Source organism: Monodon monoceros, unplaced genomic scaffold (assembly GCF_005190385.1).
Source record: "Monodon monoceros isolate NGI ecotype Baffin Bay Population unplaced genomic scaffold, NGI_Narwhal_1 Super_Scaffold_21, whole genome shotgun sequence".
In the NCBI taxonomy this organism is placed as follows: Eukaryota; Metazoa; Chordata; class Mammalia; order Artiodactyla; family Monodontidae; genus Monodon; species Monodon monoceros.
This window is the reverse complement of record NW_021703778.1, coordinates 143,886,932-143,913,130: the sequence shown is the minus strand read 5'-3', so window position 1 is coordinate 143,913,130 and position 26,199 is coordinate 143,886,932. Positions and strand designations below refer to the sequence as shown.

Here is a 26,199-nt window from a genome sequence, read left to right as displayed (position 1 = left end):
ACACACAAACACATCTGTATGGATTTATGTATATGAATATGTAATACCTTCCTGTAATGCTCAAAATAGAGTTATGATGACGCCAGAAGCCATCTTGGAAACAGGTTCGGTTTATCCACAGTTTAGGATTTTGCTTTTGGATGACTGTGAAGTCATGCTGTACAGTTCCATCCTTGCATATCTATTGTTCATATGGAGCACTGATGGAAGTGTTTGGACACTCAACAAATGTTTGCATTGTAAAAAGTGATGATGGTCAATCCAACAAGACCAAGGTTCTGTTTGAGATGAAAGTCTTGAATCTCAATAAAGAAAGTGTCTTTCAACACCCACCAAAAGTGACGTTGGGCTCCCACAGCTGGGAACCAACAGTACAAAAATTGCTCTTCATCTCATAAAATAGGCACTTTAACAAAGAATCAAAGAAACAGGTACTGCAAAATCTGACTTACGCAGCCCTGAGTTCCTGGAAAGATGGATGATAAAGTCAGAGCCCTCTACCAGTAGAAACAGGTTTGAATAGCCAAGTACTCAGAGACCTCTTAAGAAGTTCCGTATTTTCACCTCTTCTTTCCCGATGTCACAGCCAGAGGAAGGCCACTGGGGGCAGCACAGACCATGAGAACAACCCAGTTCTTCCCTTCTTACAAAATCTTTTCAATTGTCTGATTTAATCCAGAGATTTAAAACAGTCACTATGAGGTATTTCATTGTCCAGCAGTTCTCAAAATGTGGGTCATGAACCCTTGAGAGATGCCTGAGCTTTGTTCTGGGACACAGTTAATTGGAAATAGTTTGATCCTTTGAGTTCTTCCTTTCAAACTCTGACAGGTCTTAATAGAGCAGCATTTAATTTGAGGTTAATTTTGCCCCATTATTGAGGCAAAGTCATTTTGAGACTTTACCCAATGCTATGTGAACTATGTATGAGGTTTTCCAGATTGCCTGGTGGGAGCAGGAACTATTCTCAGCCAGCCAGAGGTCTGAGGATTTGCCCCCTTCAATCTGAGAGCGGTTCTTACCCTGGCCGCAAATAGTTTCCTCAAATACATGCACTTACCAGTACCCAGCTCTGCAAATCTTTTCTCTCTCTGGACTCACATCTCAATCTCTACTCAGGAAGGCCCCTGGGCTTCAAGTGGGTGCCCCTCCCAGCTCCGCAGCCTGGAAACTCTCTTCAGGCAGAAAGCTGGTGCAATGTTACTGTTCATTTGGTTCCCACCTCCCAGAGACCACTGTCCTTTGTTACCTGACTTCCAACGTCATAAAAACCAATGTTTTGTTGTTTTGCCTAGCTTTTAAAAGTTGCTTCACATGGGAAAGTAAACTAGTCCCTCTCTTTTAATCTTGGCTGGAAACAGAAATCTGACTCCATTTTAAAGTCAACTACTGGTATATAATTTCTGAACAGTAAACACTGCATCCATTTGAGGCGTACACAGTTTAATGATTTCTAATAAACCTCCAACCCAATCAAAACACAGAACATTTCTATCACGCCAAGTTTCCTGGTTCCCATTTGCTGTCCATCCCTGCATCAACTAACAGCCTCAGACAATCACTGTTCTTTTTTTTTCCACTGTAAATACGTTTGCCTACATTTTAAAAGAATATTTTTGCTGGGTAAAATTCCTAGTGAGAGTTCTTCTCTTTCAGCATTCTAGAAACGTGGCTTCCACCTTTTCATTATGCTTTATAGCTCAGGAAATGGTTAATTTTAATCCAATTGTCTGTCTTACTGTTCTTCTTTGAAAGTATTTTTTCCTCTGGCTATTTTTAAGATTTTTTCTTTTAATTTCAGCATTTTTTACTATGATGGGCCTACATCTGATTTTCTTTGTATTTATCCTGCTTACAGTAGGCAGAGCTCCTTGATTCTGTCTCAATTCGTGTGTTTCATCAGTTTTGGAAACTTCTTTATTGGTATTTCTTCAGACATCAATTCTGTCCCCAAATATTGCTTTAATTTCTCTTCTTCTCCTGGGAATTCCATTACATATATGTATTTCACTATGGCCCACATGTCTTTTAGGCACTTTTCTGTATTTCTCATGTTTTCTTGTATACATTCTTCAGTTAAAAATTTGCTGGTAACTTCATCAATTTTCTGCTGTGTCTAATGTGCTTTAACCCATCTGCTCAGATTTTAACTTTTTGTTTTTTCAGTTCTCGAATTTCAATTTGATTTTTTAAAAACAAATCCCAAGTTCTCCAGTGACCCTTGATCTCTATTTTTTATTTTTGCAGCCCCCATGAAATTAATGAAAACTCTGAACTGTCACCTAACTTCTTATCTGCAGTTTTATGCTATACTTAAGCCTCAAGCCTCTTACAAAACAGCAAATGTCCAAGGAAAAAAGTGCTGCAGGATGATTTAATTTTGATGAACCCAAGTTTCTCAATTATTTCTTTTCTAGAAGAGAAATATTTTTTGGTGTTATATCTAAGAACTCTTCACCAATCTTCAGGTCCCCCAATTTTCTCCTATGTTTTTGTCAAAAATTTTTATAGTTTTACATTTCAAACTATGATCCATTTGAATAAATTTCTGTATAATGTGTGAGATTTCGGTCAAGTTTATTATTTTGTCTATGTAATTGTTCTGGCGCCCTTGTTTGAAAAGCCTAACCTTCCTCCACCTTTGTCAAAAAAATCAGTTGGATATATTTGTGTGGAGCTATTTCTGGTTTCTCTATTCTGTTCCATTGATCCATGCATCTATCCTTCCAATAAGACACAGTCTTGATTACTGTAGTTATACCAATATAATATAATGTCTTGAAATCACGTAGAATGATTACTCCCACTTTATTCTTTTTCAAAATTGTTTTGGCTATTCTAGTTCCTTTGCCTTTCAATATAAACTTCAGAATAATCTTGTCTATAATTTCAAAAATCTTGCTGGAATTTTGATATCGATCGTGTTAAACTGATATCAATTAGGGGAGAATTGACATCATTAATAGGTTGAGTCTTTCAATCCAAGTACATGGTACGTTTCTTTATTTTATTTAAGTCTTCTGTGAGTTCTTTCATCAGTGTTTTGTAGTTTTCAGCATACAAGTCCTAAACATTTTTTGTTAGGTATACATATACCCAGCTATTTCATTTTTTATTGAAGGATTGTAAATGGTATTGTATTTTATTTTCAGTTTCCACATGTTCATTAAAACAGATCCAACTGATTTTTGTGAGTTGATGTTGAATCATGCAACCTTGCTGGACACACCTTGCAATTCTAGAAAGTTTTTGTAGATTCCTTAGGGTTTTGTACATAGACTATCATGTCATTTGACATAGGGACAATTTTATATTTTCCTTTCCTTTATCCACCTGACTTTTATTTCCTTTTCTTGCCTTATTGTACTGACTAGAACTTCTAGTACTGTGTTGAATAGCAATAGAGACTGTGTACATCCTTGACTTGTTCCCATTAAGTCTTTCACCAACTATGATGTAAGCTGTAGGGTTTTTGTAGCTGTTTTTAATCAAGCTGAGGAAGTTCCTCTCTATTTCCGTTCTTATCATCAGTGACCACTATGTCGTTCCTTATCCCAAGTTCCCCAGCCAATGTGCTTCCTTCGTTCCACCTTTCAGATTCATGTTTGCTTTATATACCGTGTACAAGGTTTTTAGCTGTACTTAGCAGGAAGAATAGGGGAAAGTTACATCTACCCCATACTTCCAAAAGCAGAAGTCCAAATTTATTTTTAAAAAACACTGTGTCCAGTGTTTCTGGTTATTCTCAGTGGGTGGGCTGGTCTGAGACAAGCTACTCTACCATTACTGGACATGAAGACCTTGGTCATTTTTTCAAATCCTCATGATTCACACTGATAGCATTTACTTTGGCTTGTTCTTCATAAACATGATAACTGTCTTAACTACTTCCTAAAGATTTACCACTGTATTGTCCTCCAAGAAGAATGACAAAGAGACTGGAAAAATTCAGTGTTGGGGGCAAAAAAATGGTAGGTAGAAAATTTATCTTCACTGAAATTTACTAACAAAAATCAAATTGCTTAAAAAAAAATGACATATGGGGTCTTCCCTGGTGGCGCAGTGGTTGAAAGTCCGCCTGCCGACGCAGGGGACACGGGCTCGTGTCCCGGTTCGGGAAGATCCCACATGCCGCAGAGCGGCTGGGCCCGTGAGCCATGGCCGCCGAGCCTGAGTGTCCGGAGCCTGTGCTCCACAACGGGAGAGGCCACAATAGTGAGAGGCCCACGTACCACAAAAAAAAAAAAAAAAAAAAAAAAAAGACATATGGATACTGGGTAGAAAGATCATTTAAAAAAAATCTGACAGAGATGCTGTCAAAATTATTTATATACATGTGCACAGACAGATTCTAATCTATTTTTATCTTTGGCATAATGTAAAGGAAATATTCTATACACACACACAATAATCTTATCTAATAACATGCTGTGCAAAAGTTCTCCCAAAAATAGAAAGCTTCATATTGGGTATTAAAATGATGATTTATGTACTTGTATTGATTTGACATTAAGATGAATTTCAATTACATAGGAAAAGGCTCTTCATTGCAGCATTGTCTGTAATAGGAAGACTGTTATCCATCTAAACGTCCATTAATAGAGGAACTAATGAAGTAAACTATGGTACAGCAACAAAACAGAATATTATGCAGCCATAAAAACAATGGGAAAACTTTCTGTGTACTGACATAGAAAGGTCTCCAAAATATATTACTAAGTGAAAAAGCAAATGTTTACAGCATGCTATATTTTGTATAAGAAAAAGGGAACTAAGACTACATATGCATATCTGGTATATCTGTATAAAGAAACATAGGAATACATAAGAAACAAATAAAAGTGGTAATATGGGGAGAAGAGAGGTGAGGGATAGGAACAGGGTGGAAATGGGATCCCTCAATGTAAATACTTTGATTTTTGGATCATTTGAAGATATTAGCTAATTAAAGTCCTGAATTCAAAGCACAATTCACAGTTTAAAATCAAGAAGACTGAAATATCTGCAAACAGTTCCTCTGTCTTTTTGGATTGTGAACCAAAGAATCCTCACTGCAAGTCTTAGCCATGCTGAGCTCCTTCAACTGCAAACTGCAGCCCTACCCAGCCAAACGTCTTCCGAATGCTACTGCTATCAGTCATGTTAATCATAAATCTTACTACTGGAAAGGACCCCGTCCAGTCACCCACCCCAGCCGCAGCCAGGCAAAAGAGCATGGATGAGCCCGTGTAATCATTACTTGTGAACAGACGAGACAAAGCAACCAATGCCACTGTCTGCTTTCTCTGACCTGAGGACAGTCGCGTATATGTCTTCCTGATAATGTACATATGGAACCCATCTGGCGGCCATCTGAACTTTCAACATTCATTAGCTGATACCATAATCTAGAAGAAGATTGAAATTTCAGAAATGGTCATTGTTCTGCCAAAGCTTCATTCATAGAAAACAGGTTTTGGAAAAATTGTTTTACCTATGGTTCATTCTTTAAATCCAGCTGCCTGGATCAAAGAGGAAAGTGGCTAGTCAAACTCATTTATCTTCAATAGAATAATGCACCAGGGCAATGAACAGACTAAGTCAGCAGAGAATTTCACCCATGCCCTTAATCAAAGGAACAGTGCTATTCATTATCAAATAAACACTGCTTCTTTCCTTACATCTATTCTTGAGATATATATTACAGACCTAATTAGATATGATTACTTTTCCCCTTTAACTTCAATAACTTGAAGGGCAACATTTTAAATAGAGACTCCAACAAATATTTTCATTTCTTTGTATTTTTAATAAGTATCTAGAAAAACAGTGGAGATACTCATTTAGGTAAAATCACTACTGTGTACAGGAACCTTGACATTTCCTAATGAAAACAGGTCTTCCAATTTTCTCTTCTGCAAACTGGCAACTGCACTTTATTTTTAAGCTCTATTCTGATCCTATTTGGGTTTTACATGTTATACTTAATATTGGGCACTGTAGCCTGTAGCAATAAAACTTGGATCCATATTTCCAGTTCCTTCTCCCACTCAAGGGGAGGGGAGGGGAGGATGGGGTGTACAGTGTATTGGGTAAGAAAGTGGACTCTGGAGCCCAAATGCCTGGATGCAAGACTTGCCTCCCCCAGATCCTAATTGTGACCTGGAGGGGTCCTTCCGCCTCTTTGTGCCTCGGTGCTCTTGTCGGCAAAGCAAGAACAATAATAGCACCTATATCAAAGGATTCTAAGGGTTAATTAAAATAATTCATGTAAATTGCTTCACACAGCTCCTGGCTTAGTCACTGCTCAGTTCCTGGCTTAGTAATCTGTTTTTATTACTGCCTTACACTCCTGCTCGGCAGGACTGCTTGCTGTCCCGTAACCACATTCTGTGCTTCTGTCCTGCTGCGCTTTGTTCTCATTGTTCTGAGTCTAGACCACCGTACGGCTTATTCTCTAGTCTGATGAAAGGTCTGTTTCATCCTGACCCGTTTCATCCTGACCCATCGAACCAATCATGACTTGGCCCCACTGGCTTGTCTGTTTGCAGTTCTCTTATTATACTCGTTATATTAACCCTACCTTTCATTACAGTAATTTATGACTTTGTCTCCTTCAAAGGTAAGGACTGTGTCTTACTAGCCTATTTATTTTCTACAGTATTTAACAATCTGCAAAGGGTGGTTACTCAATTAGCATTTATTGAATTTGAAAAGTTACGCTTACTTCTGAAAGTTAAGCACAGTATATTATACTATCTATAACGGCAGCTTTCTCACAGGGTGCTGATAAAGATGAAATAATGCATATAAAGGACTAAGGAGTTATTATTTTATCATTATTCATGCGCAGTAAGCGCTTTACATGTGTGAACTCCTTGAAACAGAGCCTGGTATAATGACCTTTCATTTCTCTTGCACTGGGTAGATGAGATAAAGGTGTTTTTTAATGACTGATGAAGAAAAACGGCATTAATATGGCAAATTTAAAAGTGACTGAACTAGCCATATTATTGAAAAGTTGGCCTGAATAGATAATGAAATTCCTGGTATTTCACAGTGTAGTGTGGAGGACCAAAATAATTTGAGATGTGCAAAAAGAGATGAAAACTTGCAAATCTTAAAAACAAAAGGTAGTATCGTGCAAACGCGTATCCAGTGTTCAGGACTCCTAAGGGAAAATGGCACTGCTTCGGAAAGCCTCGATCCTCTCAATCATAAAACAGGCCAATAACTGGAACCTACTGCCCACGGGTGCCGTGAGGATTAAATCAGATGATGCTGGTAAAGAGCTTAGAACAGTGTGATAAGTGAACATATATATTTATCTAATGTGTTTTCACCATAAGAGATGCTCTCAATTATCTAATACATGAAGATGTAGGACCACGGTGGAAAAACTAAGTCCAGAGTTGATCTAAATTTGCTGGGTCACAAACTGCTCTAAATTCTTGACAAAGTGAAATCATGGGCAGGTTATTTCATCTTCTTATTGACCTTTAGATGATAATGGAAATGGACATGAATCAATAGTGAAAAACCCAGGAAGGTATCAGGAAGGTGAATGTGAAAGCATGGGTAAGCCACAAAGCATATAATCATTTCTTAAAACTTTGGGAATTAAAATACCTACTTCAGTTCCCACATAAATATCAGAGTCTAGTCAAATGAAAAAAATATTTTTGTGAAATACTATCTTTAATAGTATATAGATATAACTTACATCTGCTCTTCTGTTCATTTCAATTTTAAATGGTAAGATGAAAAAAAAAAAGAAAGAAAAAAGCACCAAAGATCTGAAAGGCAAAATGCCACAATATAGCAAGCAAATAGCGTTTTCTTTATCCAGGCGTAATTATGTGAGCTGTTAAAGTATAAAAGATTTTAAAGGAATCATTTAAATAAAACTTAAAGGGAGATGTAGAAGGTCCTTTTAGTGAGTCCAGTTTTTTGGTATTCATACCATCAATCTCTTTAAATATAAGGATGTATAAAGCGTGAAATTTCAAAAAATGATGACATAGATGGAAACTAAAAATGCTTTGCAAAGATTCAAATGCATAACGTACTGCACTTACAAGCATTTCTTTTTCAAAATCTGTATTTGTAAAGGCACCGAAATAATTAGTTTCTCACAAGGATTTCAAGGCATTAATAAAATTTCCTACCAAAAATATGACTCCCCAGACTAAACACCTAAGTACGTGTGTCCTCTGTTTTCTATCAGTATAATTCTGGGCTTTAAACGCTATGAATATATAAACGGAAAGAGAGGCCAAGTGGTGGTGTCCCTTAGTTCAGATAAAGAGCTGCTCATACAGAATAGCAGGTTTTAACGTCTAGATTCTACTGCCTAGAATTTAGTAAAATTTCCAAAATAAAATTGGGAGACTCACCTAGACTGCCAAATTTTAATTTCGCCGGAAGGCATTAAAGAAGACAACTAACACATATTATCATCAATAATTTATGAAGGAAAGGATAGTTTAATATCCCCAAGAATAAGAAACCCATCACTTCAGAATAATGGGCAGTTTTGTGAATTAAACAAATGTACCTTTAAGTTAAACTCATTATACTGCTCTTATCTTTCCTGTGTGGATGGGACCATATAGTGTTTATCACAGAGCAGCCCCATCTCCAACATTCTGTAAACACTATGAGAGGGCACAAAATGTGACAGAGAGCCCATACAATGTCTACAATTGGGGCACTCATTTTTAAATTTAATATAAGTAAAACAAAGGGAAAAAGGAAGAAAATACCTCCTTTACACAAAATAATCTGTTGAATTTAGAATGTGCAGTATACGATTATATTATCAACGTCTAAATGTTGTTGTTTTCCTTGAAAAGTGTAGTAACTGAAAAGACTGAGTCAGTAAAGTTGAACCTAATCATTATTTTTCTACTCTTCCTTTGTTAGAATAAATGCTCAAAATATTTATTGGAAGAACAGCACCCAAAATAGTTAAGTTTATGTATCAGTAGTCTTCTGAAGCACTCAAAGTGCTCAAATTTACATGTTATAAACATGGATACTCACAGCCTATTTGAAATATACATATGAAATAGACATTAGCTATGCTTTACAATAAGTGAGATGAATGGACAAAAGGAGCAGTGATTAGAAAAGTTACATCCAAATATTGGTTCCTAATAATATATTCCTATCAGCTGATTTAAAAGAGTGAATATTCCTTGAAACTGATTTTTTTGAACTATCATTCATTTTAATAAAATTCAAATTTTTTCCTAATTAAAAAAATACTATCAAAATCTGTTTATAAAATGGAATTCAATAACTGGACCAATTTTACTTTTGGAAGAATTTTTAAAAAGTGCAATGGGAAAGCTACTACCACTCACTGCCAGGATGCAATATGGCTAAAATATTCAAAGAAAGAATTAAAATAAGAGTATATAGATACAACATCTAATAAAACTAGCCCATATGCTCAAATGATTCCAAGTAGAATGTGTATACACTCTCTGGTTAGTGGATTTTCCAGATTATAGTTTTGCATTCTCTACTCTTCTGCCTCCTCTATATGGATTATCCTATCACTCATTTGTATCTGGATCAATGGCTCCACATTAAGGCATAGGAAATATGGAAGAGAGAAAATCTTGAGCACTTGCATTTTGTTACAAATTAGGACCCAGATTTTTTAAATTTTGAATTTTTTATTTAAACACCTCAGCTAAAATACATTTTTGGTGGTATTAATAGACTAAAAATTAAAGCTTTTAAGAATGGTGTGGAGTAGTGGCTCCCAGTACAGGCTTTGAACTTATTAACTGTGAGAACTTGGACTTACTACTGAACCTTTCTCTGTCTCAGACTCCTCATCTCTAAAATGGGGATAAAAATGGTATCATTCTCTCGGGGCTGGGACAATAGTTGGGATAACATATTAAGGTACTTAAAACAGAGCCTGGTGAATATGTTCATCAGTGTTAGCTACTGTTATTACTGCTATTGCTACTACTTATTCCTGGAGTATTTGAAAAATTCATTGCACTTATGGAAGATTACCAAAAGAGGTGAACATTGTTTAAGTACTGTATCAGTCAGTCCTGACAAAGAGAATTTCAACACATGAGAAATGTTCAGAGTTCAGTTAAGAAAAAAGAAAGTGAATAATTGCAAAGAGAAGATCCTTCACAAAAAATAGTATCAGTTTTCCCCACCAAAAAAGAATTATTCAGGGCTTCCCTGGTGGCGCAGTGGTTCGGAGTCCGCCTGCTGATGCAGGGGACACGGGTTTGTGCCCCGGTCCGGGAAGATCCCACATGCTGCGGAGCAGCTGGGCCCATGAGCCATGGCCGCTGAGCCTGCGCGTCCGGAGCTTGTGCTCCGCAACGGGAGAAGCCACAGCAGTGAGAGGCCCGCGTACCGCAAAAGAAAAAAAAAGAACTATTCAGGTCTGTATTCTGGATGCCTAGTGGAAACCTGAGCAGCAAGAATGTTCTCCCCTGGAAGCCCCACTTACCCCCTGTTCATCCAGTTTCATGAGTTGCTCTGTGACTTTGGGGGTGTTGAAGGCCAACCGCAGGCACTGGACGTTGAGCTCGGGAATCACGTGCTCCAGCACTTCCTTCAGGGGCAGTCCCCGGGCCGTCGAGTGCTTTGCCGTTGACGGTATGGCATCCTCCAGCACTGACCCTCTCAGTGTCATGAGCTGAAAGAGAGACATGTGCTCCGGTGAGATGAGCAAATACATCAAATGCGCTGAAAGCCCAGTCTGAGGTCCCCCTTAAGGAGCTGGAAATGACATTTGATTGGTTGAGCCAGTGAGGGAGAAACGATGAGGGAAGTGATGTAAGACACTTTGTATATGAAAAATGAGACCAGCACTTTCAAGAAAACCCAGGTAAGTGCAACGGAACTCATAATCAAGCCTTCCGAGGACACTTCCTTAAATACCAAATAGAGCGCGTATTTCCCTAGAGAGCTCAGAAAGATCAAGGTCTCCATATAGCTATACAATGCCACTCACACACTCACCAGGAAATTAAGAAGGAGCTATCCCTGAGAATAGCTGAAGACTAAATGCTGAGAATTTAGATGTTACACCTTTTTGAATTATAAAAGGTAAGGGTGGGGGGAGAGGAAGTTTTAAATTTCATAATGTACTGTTGACTAGCTTAAACTATTCCCATCCCCAAATGCTGCTACAACAGGACAGTGATTATAGGTAGTAGAGCGGCACCATCAACAGCATTTAAAATGACTTTTGCTTTACGCTTATGTCTTGAGATCCCTTCCATTATTATGAAATAAAAACGTGAGCAAAGAATTTTCCCTAAGTAATGATGATCTGTCGAAGTAAACTAGTCTTAATTTTCAGACATTTCCACGTGGCAAAGTTGTCAGTATAATTTAAACACTGTACGGTGACCTAAAGAAAAAACCCATTAAGTCGAACGAATTTCTGTTAAGTGTGTAGGTTACAAGGCACTGTACTGCAACAGGAGCAAACGTTGAGGGCTGGGTGTGGCATGCAAGAGGCTGAGAGGTAAGAAATACCCATTCAGGAGGATATATCTACTAAGAAAAGTTTAACAAGGTCAGGTTCTACAAGAGTCCAAAGGCAGAAAAGGGATCACCGTGGCTCAGGGCATAAGGAAAGGCCCTCATGGAAACGGGTGGCACTGAAAAGGGGCCTTGAAATCTAGGAAAAATTATACAAAAAGACAATGTCAGAGAGCAAAGGTGTGGAGATGAGAAAGATCGGGGTGTGAGCGGGAAAGAGCGACTGCTGTAGCTTAGCTGGATCTAAGCGAGCCCAAAGCGGCAGTGGGTGGTGAAGCTACAGGCAGGCCGGAGCCCCGAGCGAATGTACCCTGACGGGCGTGCACCTCATCCGGCTCCAACCGGCCATATCAGAACTTGCTTGCATAGGGATGATGATGTAAGAAAATTCAGTTGGCAAATAAGATGAACTGCCCGAGGAAGCAACTACAGGTAGAGAAAACAGAAACAAACTGTAAACAGTCTTCAAGTAACAGGCAGAGGGTGTGAGAGAGGATTAGCAGGGAAAATGGAAACCAAAGGAAGAATCACCAGGGAAGTAAAATCTATAACTGTGCCAACTGATGGAGAAGAGAGATGGGGGTAGGAAAAGCCAAGGTTACCAACCTCTGACTCTCAAGAAAAGCAAAAGGTGCTTGGGGTATCTGCAGTCTGTTCATTTGATTAGTATCTTTTTTTTCATTTATAAATAGTTTGCTTTCAAATGACAGTTGTGTAAAAACTATTTTTCCTGTGACTTAATATCTAACTTGACAGAAATAATTTTTGTTTCGTTTTTTAAACCACGGAAACGGCTGAGCAATTCGCGTGCTCCTGGGGACTCCTAGGAGGCTGCAAAGGCTGGACGTATTTCAACTGAGAACCCCAGACGAGGAATGCTAATCATTGCTAATCCTGCACTGCAGGAAGACAGCAGCCCACCTCAAGAAAGCCAGAGCAGGGCTTCCCTGGTGGCACAGGGGTTGAGAGTCTGCCTGCCGATGCAGGGGACACGGGTTCGTGCCCTGGTCCGGGAGAATCCCACATGCCGCAGAGCGGCTGGGCCCGTGAGCCATGGCCGCTGAGCCTGTGCGTCCGGAGCCTGTGCTCCGCAACGGGAGAGGCCACAACTGTGAGAGGCCTGCGTACCGCAAAAAAAAAAAAAAAAAAAAAAAGAAAGCCAGAGCAGAAAACCAAAAAGGAATGATTCCTTTTTATACCTGAATCACTAGTGTTACCGATATTTTTGTTAATGACTTCCAGAAACGGAAGAGAATCCTCCTAAATCCCTGTGCACCCATGCTTAAAAGCACTCACACCACAGATTTTGTTCATAAACAAACTGTCATGCTTCCAAATACATGTAAATTCCTTTTTTGTTTCTTAGTTGTGCAAAGCCTATTTCTACTGAAAGAGATTTGTTTGTATTTCTGTTATCTTGATGCCATTTACTGAAGCAACAGCAGTGTCACTGTGGTGACTATGTTTTCTTTTTTCTCAATGGATTTATTAACAGGAGAAATCAATAGCATGAGAAGCCCCTACAAAGGCATAAGAATTAAGTCTTACTTTATTATATACTCAGTGAACTGCCTTCAATGGGAAAGAGTGAACTGCCCATCCTATAATGTGCAGCTCTGGAGCAGAACCAACATCTAGAGATGTTTCTATCAAAGGACTTTCATTAGTTTATTTCTATGAAAACTCTCATAAAGATACTGTAACCGAGCAGGACCCTATGGGGGCCTTCCCGGGACAGGCCTTCCCCCATATCCTCTGCTTTAGCTCCTCTCTGAAGCACCTAGATTTGATGCAAATTTCCCGAGTTGTTTTGCAGATGTGAAAACCCCCCACCAAATGGAAGAACTACTTGACTACCCTAAGTAGTTTTTCTCAGGCCTCCTGGAGCCTAAGAACTCATAATGTTAACCCCCGTGACACCACCTTGCTGCCTCACCATCAGCCAATCAGAGAACTGTGCACAAGCTGATCACCTACCCTGCGACCCACCCCCACTCCTGGCCTTTAAAAATGCTTTGCTGAAACCATTCAAGGAGCTTGAGGCTTTTCAGGGCATGAGCCACCTTGTCTCCTTGCATGGGCTTGCGGTAAACCTCTCTCTGCTCCAAACTCTGACGTTTCAGTTTGTTTGTCCTCACTGTGCGTTGGGCACACGAATTTGTGTTAACAATATTACAATTAAACCACACTTAAGGATTATTTCTATCGGAATGAAAAAACTTACACAAAGGCTAGTGGCAATTCATTAAATAAACATTAGAGAGGAAGGAAGGAATGAAGGGGGAGGGCTGTTTTAGGCGTTAGGCATGTAGTCACGAACAACTCAGAATCCTCATGTTCCCTGAGCTTATATCTGAGTGGGAGAGTCACAAAATGAACCAAGTGGGCTTCCCTGGTGGCGCAGTGGTTGAGAGTCCGCCTGCCGATGCAGGGGACGCGGGTTCATGCCCCGGGTCCGGGAAGATCCCACATGCCGCGGAGCGGCTGGGCCCATGAGCCATGGCCGCTGAGCCTGCGCGTCTGGAGCCTGTGCTCTGCAACAGGAGACGCCACAACGGTGAGAGGCCCGCGTACCACAAAAAAAAAAAAAAAAAAAAAAAAAAAAAAAGAACCAAGTAAGTAAGTACGTTGCATGAGATAGTGGTTAAGTGTTCATGTAAAAAAGAAAGCCTGGAATTGGACATGAAATGAGATATGAGGGAGTAGAAATTTTAGATCCAGTGGCCAAGGAAGGCCCCTGTAACTTAAGAGTATAAGGCCAGAAGGAAAAGAGAGAGCTGCGGCCACGAGGATGCCTGGAGAGAACACTGAATACAGAGGAATAGGGACTATCGGAGCCCTGAGACAGAGGTGTCCTGAGATTGCCCAGAGGGAAGGAGGCCAGTGTGGCTGGAAAAGACTAAGTGAGGGGGAGTTTTCAGAGATGAGGTCAAGGTCAGAAGCAGATGCGTCAGGACTCCTAGGCTAGCAAGGAGAATGACTTTTAACTCGAAGATGGGAAACCACGAAAGGACTTTGAATTGAGGAATGACAAGACGCGGATTACATTTCTAAAGGACTCCTGCTGGGCTTGAAAGGATGCAGGGCTTAAGGGCACAAGGAGGAAGAATGGTTCTTGGAGAATGATGATGGTGGCTTGGCCCAGGCAGAGACAGTGGAATTGGAGAAGCGGTAGAATTCTGGATACATTTTGAAGACAATTGAAGACAAAGTCAACCAGTTTTGTGGACACACCCGATGTGGGGAGCAGGAGGAAGGAGAAGAGAGGAGTCAAAAGTGGCCTCAAGGTCTCTGGCTTGAGCAATTGTAACAACGGGGTTGTCACTGGTTAAATATTAATTTGAACACGAAAACTGGTGGTAATGGGTTTCTGAACCATGAACACATTTGACTTGGATGTTTCAATCAAAGGGTAAGGTAGTGGCCCCATGGACCGTCGAATGGGTTGGCAGGAAAAGGACTGAACTACAGGACTAGAGAATCCTTAAGTGTGGTTTAATTGTAACTGCAGGAGGCAGGTACAGGTGGAGCATTTGAGGCTGAGGCAGGGAGAAGCACAGGGACCACATTCACCTAGGATAGGAGTTGACCTGGAGAGAGAGGGGCTGTGACTAGCTGTGGCATGCCTGCAAGGCAAGCTGGAAGGGACAATTGTGGACACGAGAGACAGGATCTGAGAACGAATGTACTGATTTAGAAAGCTTCAACGTCCGGCATGAAGAATGATAGGATAGTGGCAAGAAGAGAAATTGAAATGGATAAAAAACATAGAAAAGGAAAAGTATGATGAGGACTTAAATCAGAGTGGCCTTGGGGAGGGGGAAAGGTAAGGACAGGAAGGACAAAAACAGGTGGGAGGAGCTAAGTGTGGCTCTCAGAAATCCGGTGGCATCTGAGGAGTGACTACCAACACCCAACTTCAAAAACACAGCGTGTTCTCTGTGCTTTTCACGTTCAACAAAAGTACTAACACTGCTTAACGATCGGCTTTGGCACAGAGAAAAAGGAACCTACAGCATGTGAGTTCTTCGTTTCTCTCGGGCCACTCGACACAACACATTAGATATTAAAGCCGTGCCTTTAAAAATCCTATTTTTAATTTCCCCAGAGTTCAAGCTGAGGAACAATTACTAAGTGAAGCCAACCCCTGCAACCTGCTTTGTATTCAATGGGGGAAATGAAGCCAAATGCCCTATTTAAACTAGTTTCAAAACCATTATTTTCTAGATACCTCAAGGGAGCATTAGGCATTAATGCATAACGACAACCCTAAAGTGATCTGGTTCAAAGAGGCAATAAATTGATAGCTGGCACAACTAAACATATGTTTAGAAAGAAAGCAAAGGAAAAAAACCTCATAGTCCCAAACTTGTTCACGAGTTTTTTTTTTTTAAATGCGCTTTGTTGGCTATTTTATGTTTCCTTTTCTTTTTTTGACCTGAATTTCATTTTAAAATAAAAACTCACATATTATGTGTACTTAGATCCCTAAAGAGCTCCAAGAACCTGTCTTACCCACAATTAGACAGCCTCTGGTTCAAACAGCCCGCATTTTAGGCCTCCGAGAATAGGTCCAAGATGGCAAAGTGAAAATGCAAGAAGAAAAGAGTTTTCTTGGGTCAAGAAATGTCCTAAGCAATAGTTTGGAAAAGTGAGTTAAGTCTTGGCTGACCCTCTCTGCCTCCTCAAGCTGGCTCGGTGCCTTCCGGCTGCCCAAGCAGGATATGTAATATCCAGTTTGGGATTCTGAGGACTCCAATTTCCTTGGGTCACACTTAATGGACATATCTTTCTGTGAATCAAGACTCCCATTCATTTATTGCATCTATCCAGAGCTAGATGGGAAGAAAGGGTCCAGATCTAACCATTATGTCCAGCCCTACCACCACCGGAATGAATGAAAGGGGTCTTTGTTTATTCTAAAGGCATTTGTAACCATGAGCTATTAAATTTAATTGCTTTGCTACTGCTACTACTCTATTTTTTCCTCAATTAAATTAAGCCTCAAGTCTTTCTCATGTGCGACTTACCTCACTAGTTCTAAAAATTATTCGGTAGTTGTATGGAGATCCATTTTCTTTCGTTTCTTCAGGTTTTTCCCTTCGAATGCTCACAGCCACCGGACCAAGATTCTCATCTGCCCCAAAATAGTTCCAGTGTTCTTAGGTACAATGAGACAAAACAAAATTAGAATATTTACAGAATGCTTAAAACTGTCATATGCTGCTTGCTGTTTAGATCACTCAGAAGTTACTCTATACCAATAAAATGGAAACGCATTTAACAAAGTCAGTACTCTTCAATGAGTTATAAAAGTAAAGACTTAGCTATGCAGGTTTAGTCTCCGAGGAGGTAAGACAATGGAGGTGGCCTGTTCAGGTGTTTACTACTCGGCAACTTACTGCTCTGCTATTTTTTTAAGAAGAAATTTGTGTTTTCTCCTTATAAACAGGCTATATTGTGTCAGGGCTTCTTAGCTTTCATAAAAACAACAACAACAACAACAAACCCCCCCCCAAACCTACTGAGAACAAAGTTTGCATACGGAGGGATCTACTGCAGATTAAAAAAGATTCCCTGGACTGGAGAGGGGTCTGTGAGTTACTCGGCAGCTTTCCTCCTATGTTGCCCAAGTAAGATGGAGTCTTAGCTCAGAGGTAAGAGCTTCAAAGTGCCCCTGGGAGGCAGAAGCTCAGATCCAGGGCTCTGGGCCTCACCAATGGTTCCCACATAGTAAGCACAAAAGGCACTCCACAGAGCCACTGAACCTGGAGGGAAGTGAGGGCTGCGATAATGGGTCTCTCCTAGGCAACCAGTGTGGCCGTGTGACTAATGACGACTCAGGGGCCTCTCTCCTCAATGTCTGGCATTGCTCCAGACTCCAAACCTTGGCACAACCTTGGGGTTTGGGGGGAAAGTGTCCAAATGACTGGTGTTGACTTTACCTTCCTCCTGACAAGAAGGAAGGTCACGATCAAAATTAATTTACAGAAAACGTAAAAAGTGATATTTACTCTACACCTAAATATCTACTTCTTAAAAAAAAATTAAAATCGTTGATACGGACATGATACGTTTACAGATGAGAAAGCGAATAAAACAAATATATGAAAAGCCAGAACAGATAACTTACTTTTCGAACCTCCAAAACACTTACTTTACATTGTCCTATTTCATTTACATGTGACATGGTTAAATGACTGAGTTGTGACATGGTAGGTTATTCTCATACAAAATGCATCAATATTTGAAAATACATGTTATTCTCATACAAAACATGTATTTGAAAATCCATGAGAATAATAAGAAACAACAGCATAAAATATCTAAGTATGTAATTTTAAAATTTAGGTAATAACGTATGAAAATGCTTTGCAAGTACTAAAGAACAATTATAAAAGATGTACTCATTAATATCACGGGCTCTCTAAGAATATTATCATAATCCATGGAAATTCAAAATAAGGGAAACACAATGGGAATACAAGCAACAAACATCTCATATATGGACAGCTGAGAAACAACCCAATAAACATCACAAAATTCATGTACAAACACTTATGTACGCCCTCAAAGCATAGCACGTGAGAATCACACTCAGAGGTTATTTACTCTTACTTTGCACATAATTTTAGTAAGTGTGGTTGTCTGATCTTCAAGCCCACAGCTTGATTTCAGGGGTGTGATGATTCGAGGTGTTGACAAAGTCCAGGGTGTAGGGCTGATAGAGACTTTCATGCAGACAGCAACGGGACAGAACAACTGACAACAAGGAAGAAAACAGAAAGGGAGGAGACAGAAACAGTATAAAAACGCGGACAAGAACTGAAAGAGAAACAAGACAGCAGTCTGGGGCCATTCGCTGAAGGAGCGAAGAGCTTAACAAACTCCAGTAACGTCAGAGCATATTTCCAGCCGGCAGCAGAGAACGCCAGCGAATGTGTCAAAGATGAGCGTCTCATTCATCATACCCTGTCCTTGCACTTCATGGGCTCTACCGAAACCTGACTCTCCAGAAACTCCTCAAACACCCCCACCACAAACCTCAGGAAGGGCAGGTGAGACTGCTATTCTCTGCTGCTGGAGACATTCACCAAGACGGGGGTCGCTCTCAATTAGTGCCAATAACCTCAACCCATCTTCAAGCTGTCCCTGGTCTGCTCTCGCGCTCCTTCTCCAGAGAAGAGGTCTCAAATATTCTCTGTTCTCCCTCAAACTCCCCCCATCTACCTTCTCTCAATCTTAGCAGATAATGCTGTCTACATCACAGAGAAGATAAAGAGCCATTTCAGAAGCAACCGTCCTCACTTTCCACCATCACACACACTTACCTGGGTCCAGACTTTTGCTTCCTTTCCTTTACAATCTAAGACCCAATCTCCCCCGAGATTCTGGTCTCCACTCATTCCACCTTTCCAGGGACACTGATGCCTGGTCACCCGCCCTGGATCTTCAACTTCCCCTCTCTGCCTGCTCATTCCCATCATCATTCAAACAGGCTCAAGTTTCCTTCATCTTTAACCATAACACTTACCCTCAATTCCTTATGCACCTCCAGGTTACCTCCTTTTTCTTTCCTTCCACTGGAAACTTCTTGAAAGAGATGCCTAATTCTTCACTTTAGGATTCCTATCATCTGACGCCATTGCACAGTCACCAATGTCAGCCTTAAAGTTAAAACAAATGGAAACTTTTGGCCCTCATCCTGCTCAAGTTCGCCATAACAACTCGCCAATGGCACAGCTGGCCATTTCATTTGTTTTCTAGAAACACTCATCCTGGCTTCTCAGACACCACCCTCTCCTGATTTTCCTTCCACCACTCTGGCTCTTCTTACTCAGTTTCCCTTCCTCTTCCCATCTGGAATCTTCCATCCACTCTCAGAACTTCCGCTGCCATCTCAATGCTGATGACTCTCAAGAGTCCACCTGCCCGCTCTAGATGTCTGTGAGCCCTGGACCTTTACATCTACCTAACGGAACTCACTGTTTGTTTGTCCCATGGCATCAGGAAAAGTGAATCCATCACCTTCCATACAAACCTATACAGCTCTGCCTGCAACCCCAATTTCGGCGACTGCTACCACATTCCTCTAGTTGCTCATGCCAGACCCAATGTCATGCCTTGTGAATTCTGGTTCCTAAATAGCTCTCAAATCCACCTCCTTTTCCTCCGTCTCACTGCCACTGATTTACCCGCATCATCATTTGCCTGGATGTTTGTGAGTCTTCTGATTGATTGGCTTTTCCTGATTGGCTTCTAAGATGCAAACTTGACCATCACTATTAAGTTTAAAACCCTCCTCTGGTTTCCCACCTGTCCTTGGATACTTCTCGTGGCTTCCCAAAGGCTCTCACAGCCTGTCACCAGCCTGTCACTCCAGTTTCAACTTGGACATTTCCATCATCCTTCTGAACTCTGAGAACCAATCGTACTGAACTTCTCAACTCACTGTGCCCCTTCTCACCTGAGACACCCTACCTAGAACATTCTTCCCACAACTCCTCTTTATTTGACTAAGTCCTCTCATCCTTCAGGTCGCATCTGAAATATTATTTAGACAACCTCTCAAAGAGTGATTGAACACTGGAGCAAAATGAAAGTGTGTACTTTGTACAGTAACAATAATACTTTAAGAATTCATGGGCTTCCCTGGTGGCGCAGTGGTTAAGAATCCACCTGCCAACGCAGGGGACACGGGTTCGAGCCCTGGTCTGGGAAGATCCCACATGCCGTGGAGCAACTAAGCCCGTGAGCCACAATTACTGAGCCCGTGTGCTACAACTACTGAGCCTGAGCTCTAGAGCCCACGAGCCACAACTACTGAGCCGGTGTGCCTACAGCCCGTGCTCCACAACAAGAGAAGCCACCACAATGAGAAGCCCACACACAGCAATGAAGAGTAGCCCCTGCTCGCCGCAACTAGAGAAAGCCCGTGCACAGCAATGAAGACCCAACGCAGCCAAAAATAAATTAATTAATTAAAAAAAAGGATTCATAAAAATACAGATTAGGGAAACCAAATATTTACTATATTTCAACTATAAAAATTTAGAAATGTTACAACAGAAAAATGTAAATTTATAAGAATACAAATATTAAACACAATCATTTGAGTATAAATTGGCAGATAAAATAATAGCGTTATTTTAAAAAGAAACTAAATCCTACATAAAATGAAGAATATTGATTTAAAAATGAAAAAAAATTAAAGATCATTTAAACTTTTTTGTGTGTGTCATCCTCAACACCTGGCTATATTTTTGTGCGATTTTTCCCAGCTACTGAAGAAGTACATTTCTGAGTTGGGGGAATGCTGATGAGATCATTATAAACTAACTTCTAACATCTTCTTCAGACTCTATGTTCATAAAAACCCATCTCTGATTTGATAACTCCAGGAAGATCTTTTAAAAACTTATTTTTGTGTTTGTGCAGAAACATCAATCTTTTTTTACTGAAAAAGAGCTCTAGCTATTATTTCCAAGAAAGCATTTCCATTTGATCTTTATTTCAGTTTCGCCAGTAGAGATGGAGATTCTGGTCTGGCTTCCTGTGTTAAATTCACTAATATCATGTTCAGACTCTACTTGTTCAAAAAGTCTTTCAACTTGAGTAAGAATTATTCTTACAATAAAAGCCTTGCTTTTTGGTCCACCGTCCATTTTTCTGCTCCTGAGGATTACAGAAGTATAGACAAAAATCCTTTCTACACGAACACAACTTTTTCAGTTCAAAATCCGAATGCAATGTATAATTCGCCAACAGAGGAGTCTGGTTCAGCAAATTACCTTAAATAGAATTTTTGAGTCTTTAAACTTTGATCTCAAGACACATGACTTTTTTTTTTTTTTTTTTTTTTAAACTTAAAACCCAGCCTTTTAGGGATATTCTGTGTCCAGTCCTTCTGGCCACTCTTGCCGCTGCCTGTCCTTCAAGTTCACTGGACTGCGGTACTTTCCTCTTGGGACCACAGCCCTGGGGCAGCACTTCTGCACTTGCTCCCCTCTGCAGCATGTTTTATTTCTTCCTACCAGCCATATACCTCTGCCTTTTGCTGGCGGTGCTATCCATCAACTGCAGAGAGCCCTTCCAGCCATATCTACAATCCGCTTTGTCTTTTTGGGGGTGGCGGGACAGAAGGGAGAGAAGGGGTACAAGGACAGGGTAGATGCAGATGGTAAGTGTTAAAGAAGGGCCAGGAAGCCTTTGATGATGAAAGTCAGAGGGAGGAAAGGGAAAGGAAAGAGGAGTTGGAGACTCAAGCAGGGTGGTTAAATCTGCTGATGGATGAACTGAAATACAGGGATTACACCACCAAAAATAATGATATTTTTGTGCCAGCCTACTGGAATGCCAAAAACCAGTATTGCAATCACTCCCTTAGAATGATATAATGCAGCAAAGTGAGGAACTCTGCCAAGCACTCTAATACTCACATCAACCATGAAAATACAGGCTTTGCCTTCTTTTTCACAGATGTGGCAAATATGATTTAGACAGAATAAGTCACTTCCCAGCCACAACTAGTAAACAGCAACACCAGAACTCAAACATATTATTTTAAGTACCAATTCCAAAGCTCATTTTCTAAGCCATTACGTCTAACATTATCTTCCCAAACGTTTCTAAAACTGTATTGTGAATAAAAACTAGTTAAATAAAATGTGATGCCTAAAGGGATTAACTAGCCAGATGACACATAAAGCTTTACTCCTTGATGTGCTATATTGCCAAGGTGTCACTGTGGGGTTTTTTTTGTTTGTTTGTTTTTTAATAAATTTATTTATTTATTTTGGCTGCATTGGGTCTTCATCGCTGCACGCAGGCTTTCTCTAGTTGCGGCGAGCGGGGGCTACTCTTCGTTGAGGTGCACAGGCTTCTCATTGCAGTGGCTTCTCTTGTTGTGGAGCACGGGCTCTAGGCACATGGGCTTCAGTAGTTGTGGCTCGTGGGCTCTAGAGTGCAGGCTCAGTAGTTGTGGCGCACGGGCTTAGCTGCTCCGCAGCAATGTGGGATCTTCCCGGACCAGGGCTCGAACCCGTGTCCCCTGCATTGGCAGGTGGATTCTTAACCACTGCGCCACCAGGGAAGCCCTTGTCACCGGGTTTAAAGGGAGCAATATTCATGTTTTATCCTTACATGCCTGATTCTCCGCTGCCTTCATTTCTCATTTTTAGCACCTAAACAAATTTTCAGCCTGAAGTTTTCTTATTAGTTCTAGTTCTTGAGTTTTAACAAGGATGGTACGAAGAGCACCAATGCCTAGTTCTGCTATCACTAGAACATTCCACACAAACAGCCATATTTCTGGCTGACACAGTCACAATAATAAATTATAAAATTTTCACATTTTTACAGAGGGGACATAGTAAATAGTTCAAAGCCCCAAGTAATTAGATCAAGTACAGTCACATCACCCAGTTTCAAGCTGCGGATAAGCATGTGTGCAAAAAGGCAAAAAAAAGTTAAAAGCCTGGCATTTTAATTGTAAAGAAGGAAAGGAAAATAAAATCACAAAAAAGCGGCAACAGCATATTCTGCTTTAAAAATGAAAACACAGGTTTGCCAAAGTGGAGGTAATAAGGATCCAACTGTTTAAATGGCTCTTTCCGAGGACTTCCCTGGCGGCAGGGGTTACAAATCTGCCTGCCAATGCAGGGGACATGGGTTCGAGCCCTGGTCCGGGAAGATCTCACATGCTGCGGAGCAAGTAAGCCCGTGTTTCACAACTACTGAGCCTGCGCGCCACAGCTACTGGGCCCGCGCGCCGCAACTACTGAAGCCTGCGCGCCTAGAGCCCGTGTTCCGCAACAAGAGAAGCCACCGCGATGAGAAGCCCGTGCACCGCAACGAAGAGTAGCCCCCGCTGGCCACAACTAGAGAAAGCCCGCGTGCAGCAACAAAGACCCAAGGCAGCCAAAAATAAATTGAATTTTAAAAGTTTTAAAAAATTTAAATGAATGAATGAATAAATGAATGGCTCTTTCCAAGAAGAGCACTACTCAGAGGTTCTGTCTCTGGTCCCCAAAGGGCTCATCCTAATTATACGGGTGGAGGTTCCATGAGAACTAAATAGCCTAGGACTTCGCATCATAATCAAAAGCAGGTCAGAGTAATGGATGGCGACATTTACACAGGACTGGCCACCGGCCAGAATTCTGTCCCAAAGCACTCCACTAAGCTTATAATTATGGTTGCATAAGAGTAATTGCCACATTTACAAAGCGCACAGTACTCTGAAGTTCCAATTCATCCTTCCATAGGTAACTCTTAAAAGGTAAGTTGGTCTATTTGCCAAAATTACATGAAGTTGTTAGGCTTAAAGTCTCACGTGACTAAGCAGCCCCCAGTAGCCCCCTAACTTGCCAATAAAAAGTAGACTAAGACTGACATTAATAAATTGCATACAAATGGTTAAAGAAAAACAGTACAAAGAAAGCGCTAATTGAAACAAAGGGAAAATAAAAAGTATCAGTGTCAAAACAGGAGATTTTTAATTGGCCATTGTCTATGACAAATAGCCAATAATTATATTTTAAAAAATTCAATCTCATGAGTGATCGAAGAAATGAAAATGTTTTGGACCTATAATAAATGGTCTAAAATTAAAACTGTAAATATTTAAAGTAGTCAAGAAAATATTAAACACTATACAGTCTTAAAATATCAATTGGACCTTCCTGGTCTAAGCTTTCTTAAGAAAAATTTGGCAATAAAATTCAAGGTTCCTATAAAGTTCACACCAGGGCTCTACCTTACGTAAATAATTGGACATGTGGAAAAAAAGTTACATAACAAGATCATTTATGTAAGGTCAAAGTTTTTAAACTTGTCTATGGATAGAAATTAGGGGGTCCATGAACTTGAATGAAAAAAATTATACCTTTATTTTCACTAACTTCTAAATGAAACGTAGCATTTCTGTTAGTTGTAAATGAGCCAACCAACTACAGTAATATTAGCTGTACATGTGACTTTGATGCCAATAGAAATCATACATTTTCATATCACATTACAGTTGCTGCAGACATATCAAAATATCAGTTATGCTCATCACAACTTTGAAATTATGGTAGTTATCAGATCCGATGCTAGATCTTTTTGTTAATGCAATAAGAAGCATCTATATAGTATGTCACAAAATTTTTAACACTCTTGCAATTGTATTTTAATATGCTTGGTTTGCTTTGTACGTTTATTTTATGCACTTAAAAACACTATTCTAAAGAGAGTCCATAGATTTCACCAAACTGCCAAAGGGGTCAATGGGGGGAAAACAAACAAACAAACAAACAATCAAAAGACACTTAAGAAGATCTAATGTAAGAATGATTTATAATAAGAAACTGGAACGCCTGAATATAGAACAGCTGGAAAACTTTAAATAAATGATGGCATAGCCAATCATGGAACCATGAAAAAAATACATAAAACTATATTTAATGATCCTTATTTTACTTAAGAAATGAATATGTATTAAGAAAAGATGAGAAATAAAATCAGTAGTAATCACATGATTAATTTGCTATAGTTGCTAATTTTTCTGTAATGAATATATGTGACTTTTACAATAGGAAGATTTTTATAAGTATAAAAAATGTATTTGGTTTGCAAATGGTCAAAGAGTATATAAAGCATAGTTTACAAGGTTGCATATTAATGTAACTCTTTAAGTTTAATGTTAGTTACAAATGCCAGCTCAGAAAAAAAAAAAATTAACATCCAAATGAAAGAAATTATAATGAAACACCTGTCTCTAACTCAATGTCTTTATATTAAAAAAAATCTTTTGTATCTCCTTACTAGGGATCTTGCAGGAAGATGTCTGTGTAAAATGCTTCTGAAGGGTTTGAAAGGAAGTCCCTCAGAAACAGTCAGAAATTCAGTCAAGGCCGAAGTCACTGCCACTCATGAGGGTGAAGCCCATGCAATGTGTCTCAAAAACTTGGCACAGCCCACACACTTGTGTCGATATGGGTTGCTGAGGTTGCCTCTGCTGATGCTTCTACATCACTGAATGCTTCTACTTGACTCGAATGCAGTTAGGGAGGTCTCTCCTCTTGCTGCCCTGAAGTTCAGATGCATGACCTCCCCGTACACAGCAGGGAGCTCCAAGAGAAGATAAGCAAAGGAAGTGGTACAATAAAGCAAGTATGTTTTGAGCACCTAATTTTGGTGGCTCACTGGTGTCTGAAGTTAATAATGCGGTGTGCATTTGAAAAATAGGTGGCAGGATTTATTATACGTTAACTTGTACTGAAATAACAGATCTAAAGGGCCCTTATGTCCTCGAAACTGCAAAACAAAGAGCATAGAAATTCTTTGGGTATAGGAATTAGTAAGCATGGCATTCGCCTTGATGCATGTTGACACACAAAGTTGAGGAAGCATTCCCATTTTCATGTGGACGGTTCATGTCAGCTGCTGTTATTGACTGTACCTGAAGGTTTTTGTTTTTTACGTTTTATCTTGACTGCTTTTGGACTTACAGAGAAGTTGCAAATATAGTACAAAGCATTTCAATACATATATCCTTAACCCAGTCTTCCCCAATGTTAACATCTTATGTAACTACATATAGTACAGTCGTCATTAATCAGAATTGGTAAATTAACATTTACTAAAGATCTTACTCAAATTTCACTAGTTTTTCCACTATGTCCTTTTTCGTTCTGAAAT

General features: G+C 40.0%; 1 protein-coding gene across 14 annotated transcripts in view; it reads right to left on the bottom strand.

Annotated features, from left to right (window-relative positions):
• Positions 1-26,199, bottom strand: part of SIPA1L1 (signal induced proliferation associated 1 like 1) — a 377,878-nt gene that overhangs the window by 108,519 nt on the left and 243,160 nt on the right. For all 14 annotated transcript variants that reach the window (XM_029239481.1, XM_029239492.1, XM_029239493.1 and 11 more), the window contains 2 exons: positions 16,548-16,678; positions 10,475-10,663 (listed from right to left, as the gene is read on the bottom strand). In XM_029239481.1, the coding sequence (XP_029095314.1) occupies positions 10,475-10,663; positions 16,548-16,678 (320 nt within the window). The remainder of the gene's footprint in view (positions 1-10,474; positions 10,664-16,547; positions 16,679-26,199) is intronic.